Genomic DNA, 19,664 nt, shown 5'->3' on the forward strand with positions numbered 1-19,664 from the left:
CTCTGTGTATGTGTGTTTGCACATAACTTGACCCTTTGAGTTATTCTTGGCTGTGTGTTTACCGCTATGTGATACGTGAGACCAAACTAATAAACAAACAATATCCAATCAGGCCCAGCTGTGAAATTGTATTTAAAAAAGCCTTTTCCCTTGTCAGTAATGGATGATTGAATGACATGTGACAGACAGGGATGGATTTATTGTGTGTGTGTGTGTGTGTGTGTGTGTGTGTGTGTGTGTGGCTCTGACACCTTGAACTTTTCATATTATCAGTCATTAGTGAGAGTGCAGTTCAGCCAATTTATATGTGATTTCTGACTAACTCTTAAAATAGCCAACAAAAAACAGACTACAGGATGTGACAAGATAATTAAGAGTGCCTGTAATTCTGGTGCATCATGTCATTTCATGACATTATGACAAGTTCAGCATCTACTGTATGTACACAATTATTATATTCACTAAATTAAAGACTGTTAAACATAATGTATGATATTTTATTAATGTTTTCTCTGTCCACACTGGAGCTCTGCTTAAATTATCTATCAATTTAAACCTTAAAGAAAATCATCTTGTGTACATCTTCTTCTAGTGTTATGTCCATAAGGTATACATCTAGTCAGATTGTACAAATACATTGATGTCAGGAGCTCTGTATTAATTTATACATACTGTATTATACATTTGAGGCAGTTAAATGTAGGCTGACAGATTACTTGTCTCTGTCTGTCTTTGCCAGTCATAAAGCCTGGAGTAGCTCTTTCAGAACTTTTATATCAGCTCTAAGGTTTTTATATTTTGGAAATGTATCTGTTTTAACATTTAAATAACAGTAGGTCATCATTAAAATACTCATCTGAAGGTTTCCACTATTGAACTTACTTTATTTTTTCTTTGGACTTTGCTTTCATGTAAAGTTTTTATTTTCAGATGTTCTTTCAGTTGGATTTCTCAGATGATCATTTACTGTCATCATACCTATTATGCTGGTGAAATCATAGCTGCTTACATTTTTGCTGAAGTTTTAAACAGACAGCTTCCAGCAGATTCTTTAAGAAATAAAGAAGTGTGAAATGTTTCATCACAAGATGTGCTTAATCGTAAGTGGTCACAATGTACTTCTGTTTCTACATGAGTAAAATAAACCAGATATATCATAGCTTTAAACATGTTTGTCAGAAAAAAATAGCCTGACTTATGCTTAGTACATTTCTTTTTCTGTACTCAAGAAATGTCTCGTAAACACGCTCACAGTGCTCTAACACAGCCTTACTTAAAATTCACACCACCACATCAACTGAAGGTCGATTTATTTGTAGATCGAACATCAGCTTTAGTTCTTGACCCAGTCCAAGCTCTCTAAGAGGACGAGGAAAAACTTCCCAAAATCCCGAGCCTATATGGAAATTGGAGAGATTCCCTCTGCACGGAAGGCTGGGCGGCTTCATGATCCATTTTGTTGCTGTGCTTTTTCCAGTTTCCTCCCTGGTATCAATGTTCCATTTCTGAGGATGCAGCAGGGCACACAGCAGACAGTGATGGAGGTCAGGTGGGCTCCAGCGCATCTCAGCAGAGAGAGAAACAGTGACGGCAGGATCCTATGCAGAGAACAGACATCACAGAGTATTGTTCAATGCTGTTTCCTGCAATGTGGAGATTGTGTGGTGCTTTCCTGACTGTGACAATGTGGGGCGGTGGGAGGAACAAACCTGAAGGCCTCGATGTCCCAGTGAAAGACACCCTTGGCGTGCATGTCAATGGCTGCATCCACCAGCTGCCTCAGGATCATCTGAGATAGAGAGACACAGACATACAGTAGCTGAGAGGGACTGTAAGGCAGTACTTTCTCCAGATTCCCATAATGTCTAAAATAACATTATGGGGCAAAAATTTACAGAACAGTTCCTCAAACTTAAAATACTGCTGAACTATCAGTCTCAGTTGTATTTCAGAAGAACTGGATTGAGATTGACTAACACTAGCATGTTCCTGGCTTGCTATCATGTCAGCTGTTATCTTGCCAACTACAGTAGTTTACCAGTCTAGAAGGGATATCGTGGCAGATTATCCAACTGATTCTGGTGGACATGCAGTCTTGAGCATAACGGCCAACTTGAGAATGACGTCAAACAGCCTCCCATTGCAAACCTAAAGAATACAAATGTATACATGTTGAGTGGTAAATGAGGTTCAATTGAGGTAATCCAGGCAGTATTTGGTTACCTATAAAAAGTATTTGCAAATGCAAATTGATTACATATTTTTTGTTGTTGCTGTGTTTTTTCCAGTTTCCTCCCTGGTGTTAATGTTCCATTTCTGAGGATGCAGCAGGACACACAGCAGACAGTGATGGAGGTCAGGTGGGCTCCAGCGCATCTCAGCAGGAGGAGAAACAGTGACAGCAGGATCCCATGCAAAGAACAGACATCACAGAGTATTATTCAATGCTAACTGTTTCCTGCAATGTGGATGTGTATGTGGTGCTGTCCTGACTGTGACAATATGAGGTGGTGGGAGGAACCAACCTGAAGGCCTTTTATTGAAGAGGAGGGTTTAGATGGGTGGAGGGCTGGATTATGTGAGGGCAAGGAAGGACTGTAGCTCCTGCAGAGTGACACGCTCCATTGGGTTTCTGGCCAAACACATGTCCAACAACATCTTGCAGTCTAAAAAGTAAGAGCAAAAGCAGGAGATCAAGGTTTAAGGGGGCAGCTACAGTACTCTGTGAGGGGAAAAAAACATATTTGCTTTCCAGAGGAAGATACTGTCTGGTATGAAACTGTGTCTTACCTTGGGACAGCTCACTGTCGATTTTAATGTGGTGGTGGATGAAGCCTGATGTTGAAAAATACTCTCTATCATTCAGCAATGAATAGAAGAGTGCGCCCAGCTGCCAAACCGTGGTGGGACGAGCCCAGTATGTGCGGCAATCAAACCACTCTGGAGGGGCGTATGCAGGGGTACCTAGAACACACAGCAACAGAGAAATGGAGGAAGACAAAGACAGAAAGTGAGAGAGAATGAGAAGAGGACTAAGCTTTCTTTATACATGAAAGTTATTATTCTAAAAATTGGCTAATGGATGTCATACCACAGAAGGAATTGAAAGATGTCTTTGTTGAGAAGCTGCCACAGCCAAAATCAATCACCCGGAGTCTTGGGGCACCAGTTGAAGAGCGCTGAATCAGGGTGTTTTCTAACTTGATGTCCCGGTGAAAGACACCCTTGGCGTGCATGTCAATGGCAGCATCCACCAGCTGCCTCAGGATCATCTGAGATAGAGAGACATAGACATACAGTAGTTGAGAGGGACTGTAAGGCAGTACTTTCTCTAGATTCTTGGCATGGTGGAAAAATGTCTAAAATAACATTTTGGGGCAAGAATTTACAGAACACTTCCGCAAACTTTAAACACTGCTGAACTGTCAGTCTCAGTTGTCTCTCTAGCATGTTCCTGGCTGGCTATCACACCAAATGTGATAAATGTAACTTTTCAGTTGTGGTTTGAACCAAATCAAACAAGCTTTAGACTGCAGCCTAAAACACTCTACTGAAAAAGACACATGAAATTCAATCAAGTGTTGACCTTGGTTGCAGTTTTAGCCAGAGTGACCTTCTCATCAAGTAAGCTCTGCTCTAAAGGATGCCAAGAGCTGCTTTTCTACACATACATACACAGGAGCATCCTCCATATAGCCTCAGTACCTTAGCCTCATGTTCCAGCAGGGAGCCTCTGTTGATTTGGAGGTACTTGTGGAGGTCCAGGGAGTAGGCTGGTCTTTCCAAAACCAGGATTAACTCATGTTCAAGAGCATACCAGTCCAGAAGGGATATCGCGGCGGATTGTCCAACTGATCCTGGTAGACCTCCAGTCTTGAGCATGAGGGCCACCTCCAGAATGATGTAAAACATCTTCCCATTGCAAACCTCAAGAAAACAAATTTAGACATGTTGAGTGGTAAATGAGGTTCAATTGAGGTAATCAGGCAGCATTTGTTTACTTATAAAGGGTATTTGCAAATGCAAATTGATTACATATGAATGTCACTTTTAGGAGAAAGGATTGAAATATAAGCAGCTGCAGAACTCATAGCTTGTCTGTTTTGCTCATTTACATTAGAGCAGTGAAAAAAAAGTTCAACATTCAGGGAAAAATTCTAGTATCAACAGTTTGTGTTTGACATTAGATAAAATCACTCACCACTCGTTCGCGCCTCACCATATCCCTGGGTACATGCTTGATAGCCACCTGCAAGACAGAAATACAAGTCCTTTGGTTGGCACTTTCTGAAGTTGTGGTGATGGTATAACGTGTGTATGAACATGTGTTTGTAAGACTTACTGGTAAAGAGTCTTCTTTACGGAAGCCAGCATACACTGAACCGAAGCCTCCTGAACCGATCGGAGCTTGCTGGACATACTTGTTCTCAAATTCAGCTACACACAAACACACACAGGGAGATTTATTTTACTTCTTCTGACATTTTTACTTCCAACCCTTCTCCTAACCAATTCTGATTTTAGTATGAACCATAACCCTGAATACAAAGGCCAGACTAAAAGTAATCTCTTGTAGAAGGTGCAGGCAGAGTGTCTTCACTTAGCTTACACAGCAGTAGCAGCACACAAACTAATCTTTCTCTAACTTTCTTTCTATCAGCCCACCTCTGCTTGTGCTTCCTGAGGAGGCCAGCTCAAAGACTTTCTGCTCTTCCAGGGAGGCGTTGTTAAAGATATGGCTGATGATCACTTTCTCACTGGATCCACTAGAGCTGGATCCAGTAGAGCTAGAGCTGGATCCAGTAGAGCTAGAGCTCGATCTTGTAGAACTGGATCCAGTAGTGCTGGATCCAGTAGAGATGGATACATCAGCACTGGATTCAGTGGGGCTGGACACAGTGATGCTGGTGCTGTCACTACACCTAATCCTTTTTGCTGATGTCCCTGCGTCGACACTGGCCTCTCTCTTGCCCCACTGTTTCATGAAATTCTCCACTGATCCTTCACTAGGCCTTGCTTTTTTCCTGGGCATCTTTCCATCATCACTAGCCCTCCTCTTCCTCACATTAACACTCTCCTGCACCTTGTTGCAGGGTTCAGTGGAGCAGGTGATGTTGCAAACCTTGATCTTTTTCATGGGTGCAACATCACTGTCCTCCCTTTTTCTCTTCCTCACATTGAAATCCATGTTGTTCTCTACAAATGAGAAAAACCCTGTGAACAACTTCCTGTACTGCACACGCTTCATATGCATGATGACCTGTCGGGGTTGTGCACTTTGACATAAGAAACATATAATGAACTTGGTGAATAATTATATCAGTACTGAACAAGAGGTGATGACATTAAGGGGAAAAGCAAAGTAAATAAACAAATACAAGACTTCAACCCCTCTCAGACGTGCACCTTGTAAGTTAATGTGTGGGCAAGTTTAACTGTCAGTCTCATGTTTGAATAAGCCCCTGAGTCACTTTTCCATCAAAGTCTAGATCAGACTTAACATTATTTTTTAACACATTCAACACATCTTGTCAGAATTGAATGCCGTCACATAAATGTAAAAACTGCAGCAGCATAAAGTGAGAGGTATTGATATTATTTTTTGTGACAAATTTAATAAAATGTATTTATTAAACCAAAAAATTCTGTGCATTTTAAGTTAGCCAACCAAAATGTGTTTTCAAAGACTTTTTTTACATTTAGTGTATCTCTGCTTTTGTGCACAAAAGCAAAATAATAATAATCAGTCTGAGAGCAAATCCCTACATGTTAATGAAATGGGCTATTAATTTGTCTTTTCTTGCCCTTTTAACACATTTTCTATGTAATGTGTGTGTATTTAACACTATCATCTCAAAGCTTATAAGCAAACTTTTAAGTATTTTAAGAAGTGAATTTCTAAACAACTGAGTCAATTGAGTCAACTGTAGATTAGGATGGATGATTAGTGTTTTTTAATGAATGAATGTGATCTGTCTGATCCATGTGCACACTGTGGTTGTTTTTATCAACCACTATGGTTATAGAGAGAAGGGTGGTGTGTTGATTGAACCCCCAAAAAAACTGCTTTTATGCAGTCAATTTCATGTTCAATAAAATAAATAATTTGAGTTCACTTTGCAAAACAAAAACATATTACAAGAAGAGTTGCAGTGTTATGCTGAACTCATTTCTTTTGCTTTCCTAATATAAAACTGACCGAATTTTCTGTGTTTTTAATTATTTTCTAGTACACGTAGTTTACTAAAAGTTGCAACATAAAATCTAAAGGTTGAGTACAACTTTGATTTCTTTGCTTGTGTAACATAAAATCTTTGTGTAGAAATAAAACCTAAATTTCTGTTACAATATTTAAATCAATACAACTTAGATAAATAATGTCAAAATGCCATATATTGTTAAAGTCCATGTAAAGGAAAATCAGAGATTAATTTTGAAACAAATTATATATGTTAGTAAATAATTGCTGAAAATGTGAAAAGACTGTGAACTATGTAGTACTGAATTGTGGAGTTAGGCTGTTAAACTGCTTTTCACAGTTTCTGTGTTTTTGGTTTTGTTGGGTGTGTCTAAAATGGCTGCACCATTACGTAGAGGCGTTACTAGCATAATCCCTCCCCCCTCAACAGTATATAAGAGCTAGAGCGCTTTGGCTTCAACTGGGTGTGTAGTCTGTTGGCAATACTTTCACTGTAAGTTTAGCATTAGCATCCTGATGTATGCTGCAGTCACAACAGTAGATATAAACTCTCTGGGCAGATAGAAAGTCCACACGTAACTATGAGATATACTCGGTTAACAGAGCAATGCCTCTGTATAATGGCATTGTCCGTACACCAAGCTTTGTTAACATAAACGCATAGTCCACCAGGCCCCTCTGGTCTTACCAGAGTCATTAGCTATTGTATCTGCCCTGAGGATGTAGCAGCCCGTTAGCTCAATGGTGCTATCGGGGACGCTGCTGTTGCGGTCCATAATCCTTTTATGAGCGGTGATCCACAGTCGCAGTTGATCCATTTTGTGCACCAGAGACTGTACATTGGTGAGGAAAATGCTGAGTAGAGATAGCTGATGAGGAATTAGCCTTAGCTTAGCCGTTAGCAGTTGGGCATGCCCTGTTCTGAACTGGCCGTTGTGCTCTTGAAAGAAAGTTGTGGATTCCTCATTTAAAACTACATGTGACGCAATGAATAAACAGACTCAATGTTTCCCAGTGTCTCCGTCATCACGCTGGACTTAAACAGTAGCACAAGATTTCTCCCACTCCTGCAAATATATGTGTAACGTTAAACATTAACAGCTAACGTTAGCTAACATGTGATAAGCAGCACAAGCAGCTTAAACACTGTATGGTATAAGTGTTAATACACGTTGTGTTTTAAGTTTACCAGTCACACACTCTCCAGGCTCCTGGAAGCGGTCAAAATTATTTTCTCTGGTAGTTAGCATTTATAAGACCACCTGTCTTTTTGAGCTCCTTATCATGTGTGACAATGCTATGTGGCAGCTTGAAATATTTTTTCAAAGATGCTTTGGACTCATGGCAGAAAAACACATTTCACGAGCCTTCAGAAACTGCTGCAGATTAAACTGGACTAACAAAATGCTTTTAGGGCTGACTGACTCTAACACACTCACTATAAACAGACTTTTAGACACTCGCTAGCCTAGCAAGATTAAGGCTACAAACAACCTGTAATGCAACACTTGGCGTAGGAGTTGGTTTTACACATCTGATGTAGCTGTTAGCATAGTGTGTGTGCATATTACTAAAGACCGACATGCATAACCTGTTAAAAATATTCTCTGTGGTTAACTGTTGACATCCTAACCAGGATATTGCTGTGAGATCTGACAGAGATTTCAGCGCAATGCTACATTAACACACACACACACACACAGACACATTTCTCTGTAAGCAGAAAGCCACTTCTGAGTTAAGACAGATCAGGAGAGTCTGTCGGCTGTTATGACTCAGCTCTCATCCGAGTCTCCCCTTGAGAAGTTTTTCATCAGTATGTTTAATGTTTAATGTGTAAGAAAGTGTTTTAAGTCATTTTTGTGACTGCTTCTATGATCTCAGACTCAAATGCTAATAGTTGCACGGGTGTTGAAACTTGTTCAGATTCATTTTCATCACCCTTAGCCCATTTATAGACTTTATTTTATTGTTAAAATATAACAATAACGATTAATATAATGCATTGTTCACATTTTTAAAAAATCAGTCAGACAGCATTTTGTGGAAAAGTCAAACATTCAGTGTAATTTTAATAAACTCAGTACTGTTTTTCAATACATCGACTCCTAATTGTTGATTGTATACTGTTTTGTCTTCATACAATGTAATTATTACTTACTGTCATCACACCATTGGTTTTGACCTTGGTACCCTACATTTTGGCCGTGATGCCCCAATAAATTTGTATTTATCAAAGGCCATAGTGGCCTTGCCCTAAAAATTCCAGGCCTGCAATAACGTGTCTAAATTAACCTAAAACTATGAACGGCACTGTCAGGTGTTAATTCAAATATTTTGATTTATTTAAGCATGCTTCATCATTACTGTTTGTTTTGACCATTGAAGCTAATCAACATTAATTCGACTGAGAAAAAAATACTTGTTGATTAAATGATGGGTCTTTTTCTTTTTTCTATTTTTTTTTTTTTTTTTTTTTGAGATTTTTATATCATCTCAGTAGTGTTCCATATGGTTGAAGTATGTATGTTTTAGTGTCAAAATGCTATTTTCCCATGTGACCTGACGTAGGTTTCTGTTCAAATGGAAATGTCCACTCAGTCGTTAGTACTCTCAGGTGTTTGCTCTGCTGTTGGAGCAGACACACCCTCCATGCTTATTGTACACTGTCAGTGAGACACAAAGAACCCTTTAAATGTGCTCAGCAATTGATAAATATGAAAATTGATGAATATGATCTCCACAATGTCCTCTAATGTGTTCCCACCTAACTCCCAAAAACATGTACATTATTTTGGCTCTATGTTTATGACAAATGTTAAATTATTTTTAGGTAACATGAAATAATGTAACCATCACTAATAACGATGGTGTGTCAGAGGATTCTTTGCTCTGATAGATTTGTGAGATAATAATTGAGAGTATTTAATCAAAGTTGTAACTGTAAATGTTTGTGCGTATTTTTTAGGACAATGTAGACCGAGGCCCAAACATTAAGAGATCTGCTGCCAATGTCTCCATCATGGCTGAAAGTGAGGATGTAAACATGGTGCTATTCCATTCTTGTGAAGTCAAGGTCATCCTTGTCTTGCCGAGTACTGAGTGTTGGCCTGATCCACTACTTTAATTGTATGGCTTGCTGTATGTTGTCCAGGTTGGTTACTCAGAAAGCATGAATACTTCACTAAATGTGGATGGAGAAAAATTGACACTTTCCTCAAAAATTGAGCTATAAACTACAGAAGTAGCATAACACAAGCATTTGTGGCAAAAGGGTCTTTTAGACTTGTTGAAATTTTTGCAGATTTGTTGAAAAATCTGTCTTGCACCAAAAGCAGAGGAACTACTTACAGCTACAAATGTTGGTGGTTTGTTTGTGTTGTTTTACTGTGTGCTGCGTAGGATTTGTGTGCTGCAGTGTTAGAAACAACATAAAAACGATGGAACTATTGTTTACAGTTTTTAGATTAAAAAGTAAATAGTAACTCATTTTGTTGTTAAGCCATTTGAAGATGTTGCTGTTACAGTCATAATTTTGGTCTTAATATCCTTCACTGAGCTGTCATAATGGGATTTGCAGTTTGCACAATAAAAAAAATACACTTAAGGTCATCTTCTAAACTTGTTTATGTTCATAATTTGTCTTACTGTATATATTATTTTGTGTTAGCAGTGAGAATGTAAGACAACTTGGGAATTCATATTCACAATAAAATGTTCTGAGACACATAGTTGAAAGTGTTTTTGTAGAATACACCTTTTCCCTAGTAGAGAAATGTGGTCATGCTAACTAACACCATTATCATGTTAGATGTATTCATTTTTGAGTACAATGACATTTCCAAAATGTATTTGAGTTTTTTTAGGTGATTTAATTTCTAGTAGTGTCAACATTAATGTTTTGGTAGGTAAATTTGAAGAAGATATGTGAAAACAAAGAAATAGAATGGTTTTGGGTCACATCAGCTTTTGAGTCTATTCACCTTAGCAGGAGTAGTTATATTAACATTTAAAAATGAGGAAATATAGCAGCAAAAGTATGTGTAGTTCACTTAATTCTTTAACATACATGAGCATGAGTAAAACAGTTGTTTCAATGCAATATTTTGTCTTTAAAGATTATTGTTAACTCCACCAAAAACTATTGGTTAGAAAATTAATAACTTATTGTTATTTGTTAGAAAAAATAATAATATATACACTAAATAACTTAAAATTAAATGTTGTGTATGCTATATATTCCCACTTAACATGGCATAGAAAATTATTAAAATACAAATTATTCCATCATTTAATTGAAAATATTGTGTTAAACTGACTTCGGTCACGTGACACATTTATATTGTGTCAGGTGTACTCATAACTTTCATGTTGCTGTACTGGAAAGTTTTGTGTGCAAGTCATTTCCAAAAAACTTTTGAGTAGAGTGAGCAAATTGGGATTTTGCTGAAAAAAACAAATATTTTAGTTTAATTTGACATGAAAGTTACAAGATATAAATGTTGTTTGCAAATAAAATGACTGAGTTCTGACACATTTTATTTGTGTTACGTAAAAAAGAAAATGATCATTCAGTAAGCTGTTATATAAGATATATATTCCCTGTTAAAATTACATAAAAATTCAAACTCTACAAACACAAATGATTTCATGCATGATTAAAAAAGTTGTTGAACTGACAGAAATTTCCAGTCAGATGAGGGTCATGTGACACATTTAATTTCTGTCAGGAGAACTTTCATGTTACTGTACTGGCCTAAACTACAAATTTTGTGTGCAAGCCCCCATAAACTTTTAAGTACAGTGAGCAAAGTACAGTGTATAATTTCTCTCTCTGTGTGTATGTGTGTTTGCACATAGCTTGACCCTTTGAGTTATTCTTGGCTGTGTGTTTACCGCTATGTGATACGTGAGACCAAACTAATAAACAAACAATATCCAATCAGGCCCAGCTGTGAAATTGTATTTAAAAAAGCCTTTTCCCTTGTCAGTAATGGATGATTGAATGACATGTGACAGACAGGGATGGATTTATTGTGTGTGTGTGTGTGTGTGTGTGAGTGTGTGTGTGTGTGTGTGTGTGTGTGTGTGTGTGTGTGTGGCTCTGACACCTTGAACTTTTCATATTATCAGTCATTAGTGAGAGTGCACTTCAGCCAATTTATTTGTGATTTCTGACTAACTCTTAAAATAGCCAACAAAAAACAGACTACAGGATGTGACAAGATAATTAAGAGTGCCTGTAATTCTGGTGCATCATGTCATTTCATGACATTATGACAAGTTCAGCATCTACTGTATGTACACAATTATTATATTCACTAAATTAAAGACTGTTAAACATAATGTATGATATTTTATTAATGTTTTCTCTGTCCACACTGGAGCTCTGCTTAAATTATCTATCAATTTAAACCTTAAAGAAAATCATCTTGTGTACATCTTCTTCTAGTGTTATGTCCATAAGGTATACATCTAGTCAGATTGTACAAATACATTGATGTCAGGAGCTCTGTATTAATTTATACATACTGTATTATACATTTGAGGCAGTTAAATGTAGGCTGACAGATTACTTGTCTCTGTCTGTCTTTGCCAGTCATAAAGCCTGGAGTAGCTCTTTCAGAACTTTTATATCAGCTCTAAGGTTTTTATATTTTGGAAATGTATCTGTTTTAACATTTAAATAACAGTAGGTCATCATTAAAATACTCATCTGAAGGTTTCCACTATTGAACTTACTTTATTTTTTCTTTGGACTTTGCTTTCATGTAAAGTTTTTATTTTCAGATGTTCTTTCAGTTGGATTTCTCAGATGATCATTTACTGTCATCATACCTATTATACTGGTGAAATCATAGCTGCTTACATTTTTGCTGAAGTTTTAAACAGACAGCTTCCAGCTGATTCTTTAAGAAATAAAAAAGTGTGAAATGTTTCATCACAAGATGTGCTTAATCGTAAGTGGTCACGATGTACTTCTGTTTCTACATGAGTAAAATAAACCAGATATATCATAGCTTTAAACATGTTTGTCAGAAATCATCTAGCAGCCTAAATTCGCCTGACTTATGCTTAGTACATTTCTTTTTCTGTACTCAAGAAATGTCTCGTAAACACGCTCACAGTGCTCTAACACAGCCTTACTTAAAATTCACACCACCACATCAACTGAAGGTCGATTTATTTGTAGATTGAACATCAGCTTTAGTTCTTGACCCAGTCCAAGCTCTCTAAGAGGACGAGGAAAAACTCCCCAAAATCCCGAGCCTGTATGGAAATTGGAGAGATTCCCTCTGCACGGAAGGCTGGGCGGCTTCATGATCCATTTTGTTGCTGTGTCTTTTCCAGTTTCCTCCCTGGTATTAATGTTCCATTTCCGAGGATGCAGCAGGGCACATAGCAGACAGTGATGGAGGTCAGGTGGGCTCCAGCGCATCTCAGCAGAGAGAGAAACAGTGACGGCAGGATCCTATGCAGAGAAGAGACATCACAGAGTATTGTTCAATGCTGTTTCCTGCAATGTGGAGATTGTGTGGTGCTGTCCTGACAGTGATAATGTGGGGTGGCGGGAGGAACCAACCTGAAGGCCTCCATGTCCCAGTGAAAGACACCCTTGGCGTGCATGTCAATGGCTGCATCCACCAGCTGCCTCAGGATCATCTGAGATAGAGAGACACAGACATACAGTAGCTGAGAGGGACTGTAAGGAAGTACTTTCTCCAGATTCCCATAATGTCTAAAATAACATTATGGGGCAAAAATTTACAGAACACTTCCGCAAACTTTAAACACTACTGAACTGTCAGTCTCAGTTGTCTTTCAGAAGAACTGAATTAGATTGACTAATACTAGCATGTTCCTGGCTTGCTATCATGTTAGCTGTTATCTTGCCAACTACAGTAGTTTACCAGTCTAGAAGGGATATCGTGGCAGATTATCCAACTGATTCTGGTGGACATGCAGTCTTGAGCATGAGGGCCAACTTGAGAATGATGTCAAACAGCCTGCCATTGCAAACCTAAAGAATACAAATGTATACATGTTGAGTGGTAAATGAGGTTCAATTGAGGTAATCCAGGCAGTATTTGGTTACCTATAAAAAGTATTTGCAAATGCAAATTGATTACATATTTTTTGTTGTTGCTGTGTTTTTTCCAGTTTCCTCCCTGGTGTTAATGTTCCATTTCTGAGGATGCAGCAGGACACACAGCAGACAGTGATGGAGGTCAGGTGGGCTCCAGCGCATCTCAGCAGGAGGAGAAACAGTGACAGCAGGATCCCATGCAAAGAACAGACATCACAGAGTATTATTCAATGCTAACTGTTTCCTGCAATGTGGATATGTGTGTGGTGCTGTCCTGACTGTGACAATGTGAGGTGGTGGGAGGAACCAACCTGAAGGCCTTTTATTGAAGAGGAGGGCTTAGATGGGTGGAGGGCTGGATTATGTGAGGGCAAGGAAGGACTGTAGCTCCTGCAGAGTGGCACGCTCCATTGGGTTTCTGGCCAGACACATTTCCAACAACATCTCACAGTCTAAAAAGTAAGAGCAAAAGCAGGAGATCAAGGTTTAAGGGGGCAGCTACAGTACTCTGTGAGGGAATAAAAACATATTTGCTTTCCAGAAGAAGATACTGTCTGGTATGAAACTGTGTCTTACCTTGGGACAGCTCACTTTCGATTTTAATGTGGTGGTGGATGAAGCCTGATGTTGAAAAATACTCTCTATCATTCAGCAATGAATAGAAGAGTGCGCCCAGCTGCCAAACCGTGGTGGGACGAGCCCAGTATGTGCGACAATCAAACCACTCTGGAGGGGCATATGCAGGCGTACCTAGAACACACAGCAACAGAGAAATGGAGGAAGACAAAGACAGAAAGTGAGAGAGAATGAGAAGGGTGCTCAGCTTTCTTTATACATGAAAGTTATTATTCTAAAAATTGGCTAATGGATGTCATACCACAGAAGGAATGGAAAGATGTCTTTGTTGAGAAGCTGCCACAGCCAAAATCAATCACCCGGAGTCTTGGGGCACCAGTTGAAGAGCGCTGAATCAGGGTGTTTTCTAACTTGATGTCCCGGTGAAAGACACCCTTGGCGTGCATGTCAATGGCAGCATCCACCAGCTGCCTCAGGATCATCTGAGATAGAGAGACATAGACATACAGTAGTTGAGAGGGACTGTAAGGCAATATTTTCTCCAGATTCTTGGCATGGTGGAAAAATGTCTAAAATAACATTATGGGGCAAGAATTTACAGAACACTTCCGCAAACTTTAAACACTGCTGAACTGTCAGTCTCAGTTGTCTCTCTAGCATGTTCCTGGCTGGCTATCATGTTAGCTGTTATCTTGCCAGCTACAGTATTTTACCAACTAGCCCTGTGAGTAGTCCCTACATCACCAGCACTGCCTATTTCACAAGGATGTGTGGATGTGCAGTTCAAATCACACCAAATGTGATAAATGTAACTTTTCAGTTGTGGTTTGAACCAAATCAAACAAGCTTTAGACTGCAGCCTAAAACACTCTACTGAAAAAGACACATGAAATTCAATCAAGTGTTGACCTTGGTTGCAGTTTTAGCCAGAGTGACTTTCCCATCAGGTAAGCTCTGCTCTAAAGGATGCCAAGAACTGCTTTTCCACACACACATACACAGGAGCATCCTCCATATAGCCTCAGTACCTTAGCCTCATGTTCCGGCAGGGAGCCTCTGTTGATTTGGAGGTACTTGTGAAGGTCCAGGGAGTAGGCTGGTCTTTCCAAAACCAGGATTAACTCATGTTCAAGAGCGTACCAGTCCAGAAGGGATATCGCGGCGGATTGTCCAACTGATCCTGGTAGACCTCCAGTCTTGAGCATGAGGGCCACCTCCAGAATGATGTAAAACATCTTCCCATTGCAAACCTAAAGAAAACAAATGTAGACATGTTGAGTGGTAAATGAGGTTCAATTGAGGTAATCAGGCAGCATTTGTTTACTTATAAAGGGTATTTGCAAATGCAAATTGATTACATATGAATGTCACTTTTAGGAGAAAGGATTGAAATATAAGCAGCTGCAGAACTGATAGCTTGTCTGTTTTGCTCATTAACATTAGAGCAGTGAAAAAAAAGTTCAACATTCAGGGAAAAATTCTAGTATCAACAGTTTGTGTTTGACATTAGATAAAATCACTCACCACTCGTTCGCGCCTCACCATATCCCTGGGAACATGCTTGATAGCCACCTGCAAGACAGAAATACAAGTCCTTTGGTTGGCACTTTCTGAAGTTGTGGTGATGGTATAACGTGTATATGAACATGTGTTTGTAAGACTTACTGGTAAAGAGTCCTCTTTACGGAAGCCAGCATACACTGAACCGAAGCCTCCCGAACCGATCGGAGCTTGCTGGACATACTTGTTCTCAAATTCAGCTACACACAAACACACATGGAGAGATTTATTTTACTTCTTCTGACATTTTTACATCCAACCCTTCTCCTAACCAATCGTGATTTTATTATGAACCATAACCCTGAATACAAAGGCCAGACTAAAAGTAATCTCTTGTAGAAGGTGCAGGCAGAGTGTCTTCACTTAGCTTACACAGCAGTAGCAGCACACAAACTAATCTTTCTCTAACTTTCTTTCTATCAGCCCACCTCTGCTAGTGCTTCCTGAGGAGGCCAGCTCAAAGACTTTCTGCTCTTCCAGGGAGGCGTTGTTAAAGATATGGCTGATGATCACTTTCTCACTGGATCCACTAGAGCTGGATTCAGCAGAGCTAGAGCTGGATCCAGTAGAGCTAGAGCTCGATCTTGTAGCACTGGATCCAGTAGTGCTGGATCCAGTAGAGATGGATACATCAGCACTGGATTCAGTGGGGCTGGACACAGTGATGCTGGTGCTGTCGCTACACCTAATCCTTTTTGCTGATGTCCCTGCGTCGACACTGGCCTCTCTCTTGCCCCACTGTTTCATGAAATTCTCCACTGATCCTTCACTAGGCCTTGTTTTTTTCCTGGGCATCTTTCCATCATCACTAGCCCTCCTCTTCCTCACATTAACACTCTCCTGCACCTTGCTGCAGGGTTCAGTGGAGCAGGTGATGTTGCAAACCTTGATCTTTTTCATGGGTGTTCCTGCAACATCACTGTCCTCCCTTTTTCTCTTCCTCACATTGAAATCCATGTTGTTCTCTACAAATGAGAAAAACCCTGTGAACAACTTCCTGTACTGCACACGCTTCATATGCATGATGACCTGTCGGGGTTGTGCACTTTGACATAAGAAACATATAATGAACTTGGTGAATAATTATATTAGTACTGAACAAGAGGTGATGACAATAAGGGGAAAAGCAAAGTAAATAAACAAATACAAGACTTCAGCCCCTCTCAGATGTGCACCTTGTAAGTTAATGTGTGGGCAAGTTTAACTGTCAGTCTCATGTTTGAATAAGCCCCTGAGTCACTTTTCCATCAAAGTCTAGAACAGACTTAACATTATTTTTTAACACATTCAACACATCTTGTCAGAATTGAATGCTGTTACATAAATGTAAAAACTGCAGCAGCATAAAGTGAGAGGTATTGATATTATTTTTTTTTGACAAATTTAATAAAATGTATTTATTAAACCAAAAAATTCTGTGCATTTTAAGTTAGCCAACCAAAATGTGTTTTCAAAGACTTTTTTCCCTCTTTCGTGTATAAAAGGCAGGAAACTTAAGGCATAATCATCAGACCATCAGTCATTTTAAACATAGTTTGGTTGGTGAGATGATGATAATGGTGGATGAGAAAATAAGTTACAATAGGAGTTCTACTGGTGGTTTGATTAGACTAGTGAGAAGCAGGGACTGTGTATCTCTGTAAGATAAGTTTTAACACCCATCTCTTTATCATTATTTTCTGAACAGCAGTGTGTTATAAACCCTCCACTAAAGCTGGACCTAAATGTTGGACCGTTACCTGACAGAATTGCCTTGTTTGGACCAAAACATTTTATTTGATAGTTATATCATTATATTCAGGTCACCAAACTTTTTCTATCAAGTTACAGCACAGATGTACGTTACAAATAGGTTTTAAGCATTTAAATAAAACTCTCACCAACAGGACTCTTACGTACAAATCGAGGCACTAAATCAGAAATGGTACCCACACCTGATAAATCGTTTGGATTGCCACAACTTCACACTTACCTCGATCTTTTGTCATGAACTTTTGTGTAGACGTAGAAGACATGACGTAACTGTTTCGAACGAGATTCATTTGACGATACAAGCACCTGCAGATAACTGAAGAGTGTGTACTGATCAGAGTGTCTTTGTTCTTAGTATGAAAACATACTAACTGCATTTGGAATGGAATGATGCCATGACTGTGACATCATAATGCTGAAGAATCTGAAGTAACAAAGTCAAAGAGCAGACAAAATTCCATATTTTTATTTGAGTTAAGGTGCCTGATTTCATCCTGTGTGGAGTGTGTTTCCCCCTACCACAGTAACTACAGTCCTACTTTACCACCACTGGTCTTCATATTTGGAATAAAGTCTCATCTGGAGAGACATTTAGTGTATCTCTGCTTTTGTGCAACGTGGACGTGCAACGTGTGGACGTTGCTGTTGCATATACCACTGACCCCCACGTTGTATTTAGTCTTTATTTTTGGGGCATTCTGGTAGAATGGAGGCCTTTAAGGTTCATCTTTGTGTACTATACAAAAAGCAACTTCTCTACCTCACCCAAATGTAACATCTTTTTGCAGTATTCCAGCTTTTTTCAAATTTCTGAGTTATGCACATGAAACCATGCAAACAGAAACATACCTGCTTTCTTACTGTATTGTTCTAATAAAAGCCAGGTATTTCAGTGACCTGCTGATCTTTACCCCAGACAGTGAAGTCAGTAACAGTGGCCACAATCACCTCCCTTTAGTATATATATATCTAACTGAGATAATAGATTTTAATCAGGAAGAAATACAAAATGAAAGGAATTCAAACATAAAAATGAATAATTTATTCAAAGGCTTCACTGTAATGAATCCAAATTATATTCGAATATCAACATTTTAATTAACTTAATAGTTTTAATAATTATTACACTGTTACATTTTAAATGGTTTACAATTAAAACTTCCACTTTTTTTCAACAATTTTAACTTTCTCTGTGTATGTGTGTTTGCACATAACTTGACCCTTCTATTTATTCTTGGCTGTGTGTTTACAGTCATGTGATATGTGAGACCAAACTAATAAACAAACAATATCAAATCAGGCCCAACTGTGAAATTGTGTTTAAATAGGGCCCTTTCCTCTTGTCAGTAATGGATGAATGAATGAAATGTGACAGACAGGGATGGATTTATTGTGTGTGTTGGTGTGTGTGTGTGTGTGCACATGGATGGACACAGTGGCTTACGATCACATTACTGTACGTGTGTGAGTGTACACATATCAGTACATGTGTGTCTGTGAATTTTGTATCTGTTTCATATATTGATGTCACATCTATATACAGTATATACTCACCAGCCACTTTATTAGATATACTTTGCTAGTAGTGGGTTGGACCCCCTTTTGCCTTCAGAACTGCCTTAATTCTTTGTGGCATAGATTCAACAAGGTGCTGGAAACGTTCCTCAGAGATTTTGATCCATATTGACATGATAACATCATGCAGCTGCTGCAGATTTGTCGGCTGCACATCCATGATATGACTCTCCTGTTTCACCACATCCAAATGTGCTCTATTGCATTGAAATTTGGTGACTGTTGAGGCCATTTGAGTACAGTGAACTCATGTTCAAGAAACCAGTTTGAGATCATTTGAGCTTTGTGACATGGCATGTCATCCTGCTGGAAGCAGATGTTAGAAGACAGCCACACTGTGGTCATAAAGGGTTGGACATGGTCAGCAGCAATACTCAGGTAGGCTGTGGTGTTTAAATGATGCTCAGCTGGCAGTAAGGGGCCTCAAGTGTCCCAAGAAAATATCTCCCACATTATTACACCACCACCAGCAGCCTGACCTGTTGATACAAGGCAGGATGGATCCATGCTTTCATGTTGTTTACGGCAAATTCTAACCCTACCGTCTGAATGTCAAAGCAGAAATCAAGACTCATCAGACCAGGCAACATTTTTCCAATCTTCTATTGCACAATTTTGGTGAGCCCGTGTGAATTGTACCCTCAGTTACCTGTTCTTAGCTGACAGGAGTGGCACCCGGCGTGGTCTTCTGCAGCTGTAGCCCATCAGCTTCAAGGTTCCACATGTTGTGCATTCAGAGATGTTCTTCTGCATACCTCGGTTTTAACGAGTGGTTATTTGAGTTACTGTTGCCTGTCTGTTGTCTGGCACCAACAACCATGCCATGTTCAAAGTCATTTAAATCACCTTTCTTCCCCATTCTGATGCTTAGTTCGAACTTCAGCAGATCATCTTGTCATGTCTACATGCCTAAAT

At 39.1% G+C, this 19,664-nt stretch overlaps 1 protein-coding gene across 1 annotated transcript; it reads right to left on the minus strand.

The window, feature by feature from the left end:
- Positions 1–1,456: 1,456 nt before the first annotated feature.
- LOC122994379 (serine/threonine-protein kinase pim-2-like) lies at positions 1,457–16,262 on the minus strand. Its single transcript, XM_044369027.1, has 10 exons — positions 15,851–16,262; positions 15,528–15,622; positions 15,387–15,434; positions 14,891–15,112; positions 14,164–14,344; positions 2,791–2,964; positions 2,258–2,666; positions 2,039–2,148; positions 1,710–1,789; positions 1,457–1,598 (listed from the first exon to the last, which is right to left on the minus strand). Exons 1-7 carry the CDS (start codon positions 16,215–16,217, stop codon positions 2,575–2,577), a joined length of 1,179 nt encoding a protein of 392 aa, XP_044224962.1. The 5' UTR covers positions 16,218–16,262; the 3' UTR covers positions 1,457–1,598; positions 1,710–1,789; positions 2,039–2,148; positions 2,258–2,574.
- Positions 16,263–19,664: the final 3,402 nt, after the last annotated feature.

The sequence above is a fragment of the Thunnus albacares genome, chromosome 12 (assembly GCF_914725855.1).
Source record: "Thunnus albacares chromosome 12, fThuAlb1.1, whole genome shotgun sequence".
NCBI classification, from domain to species: Eukaryota; Metazoa; Chordata; class Actinopteri; order Scombriformes; family Scombridae; genus Thunnus; species Thunnus albacares.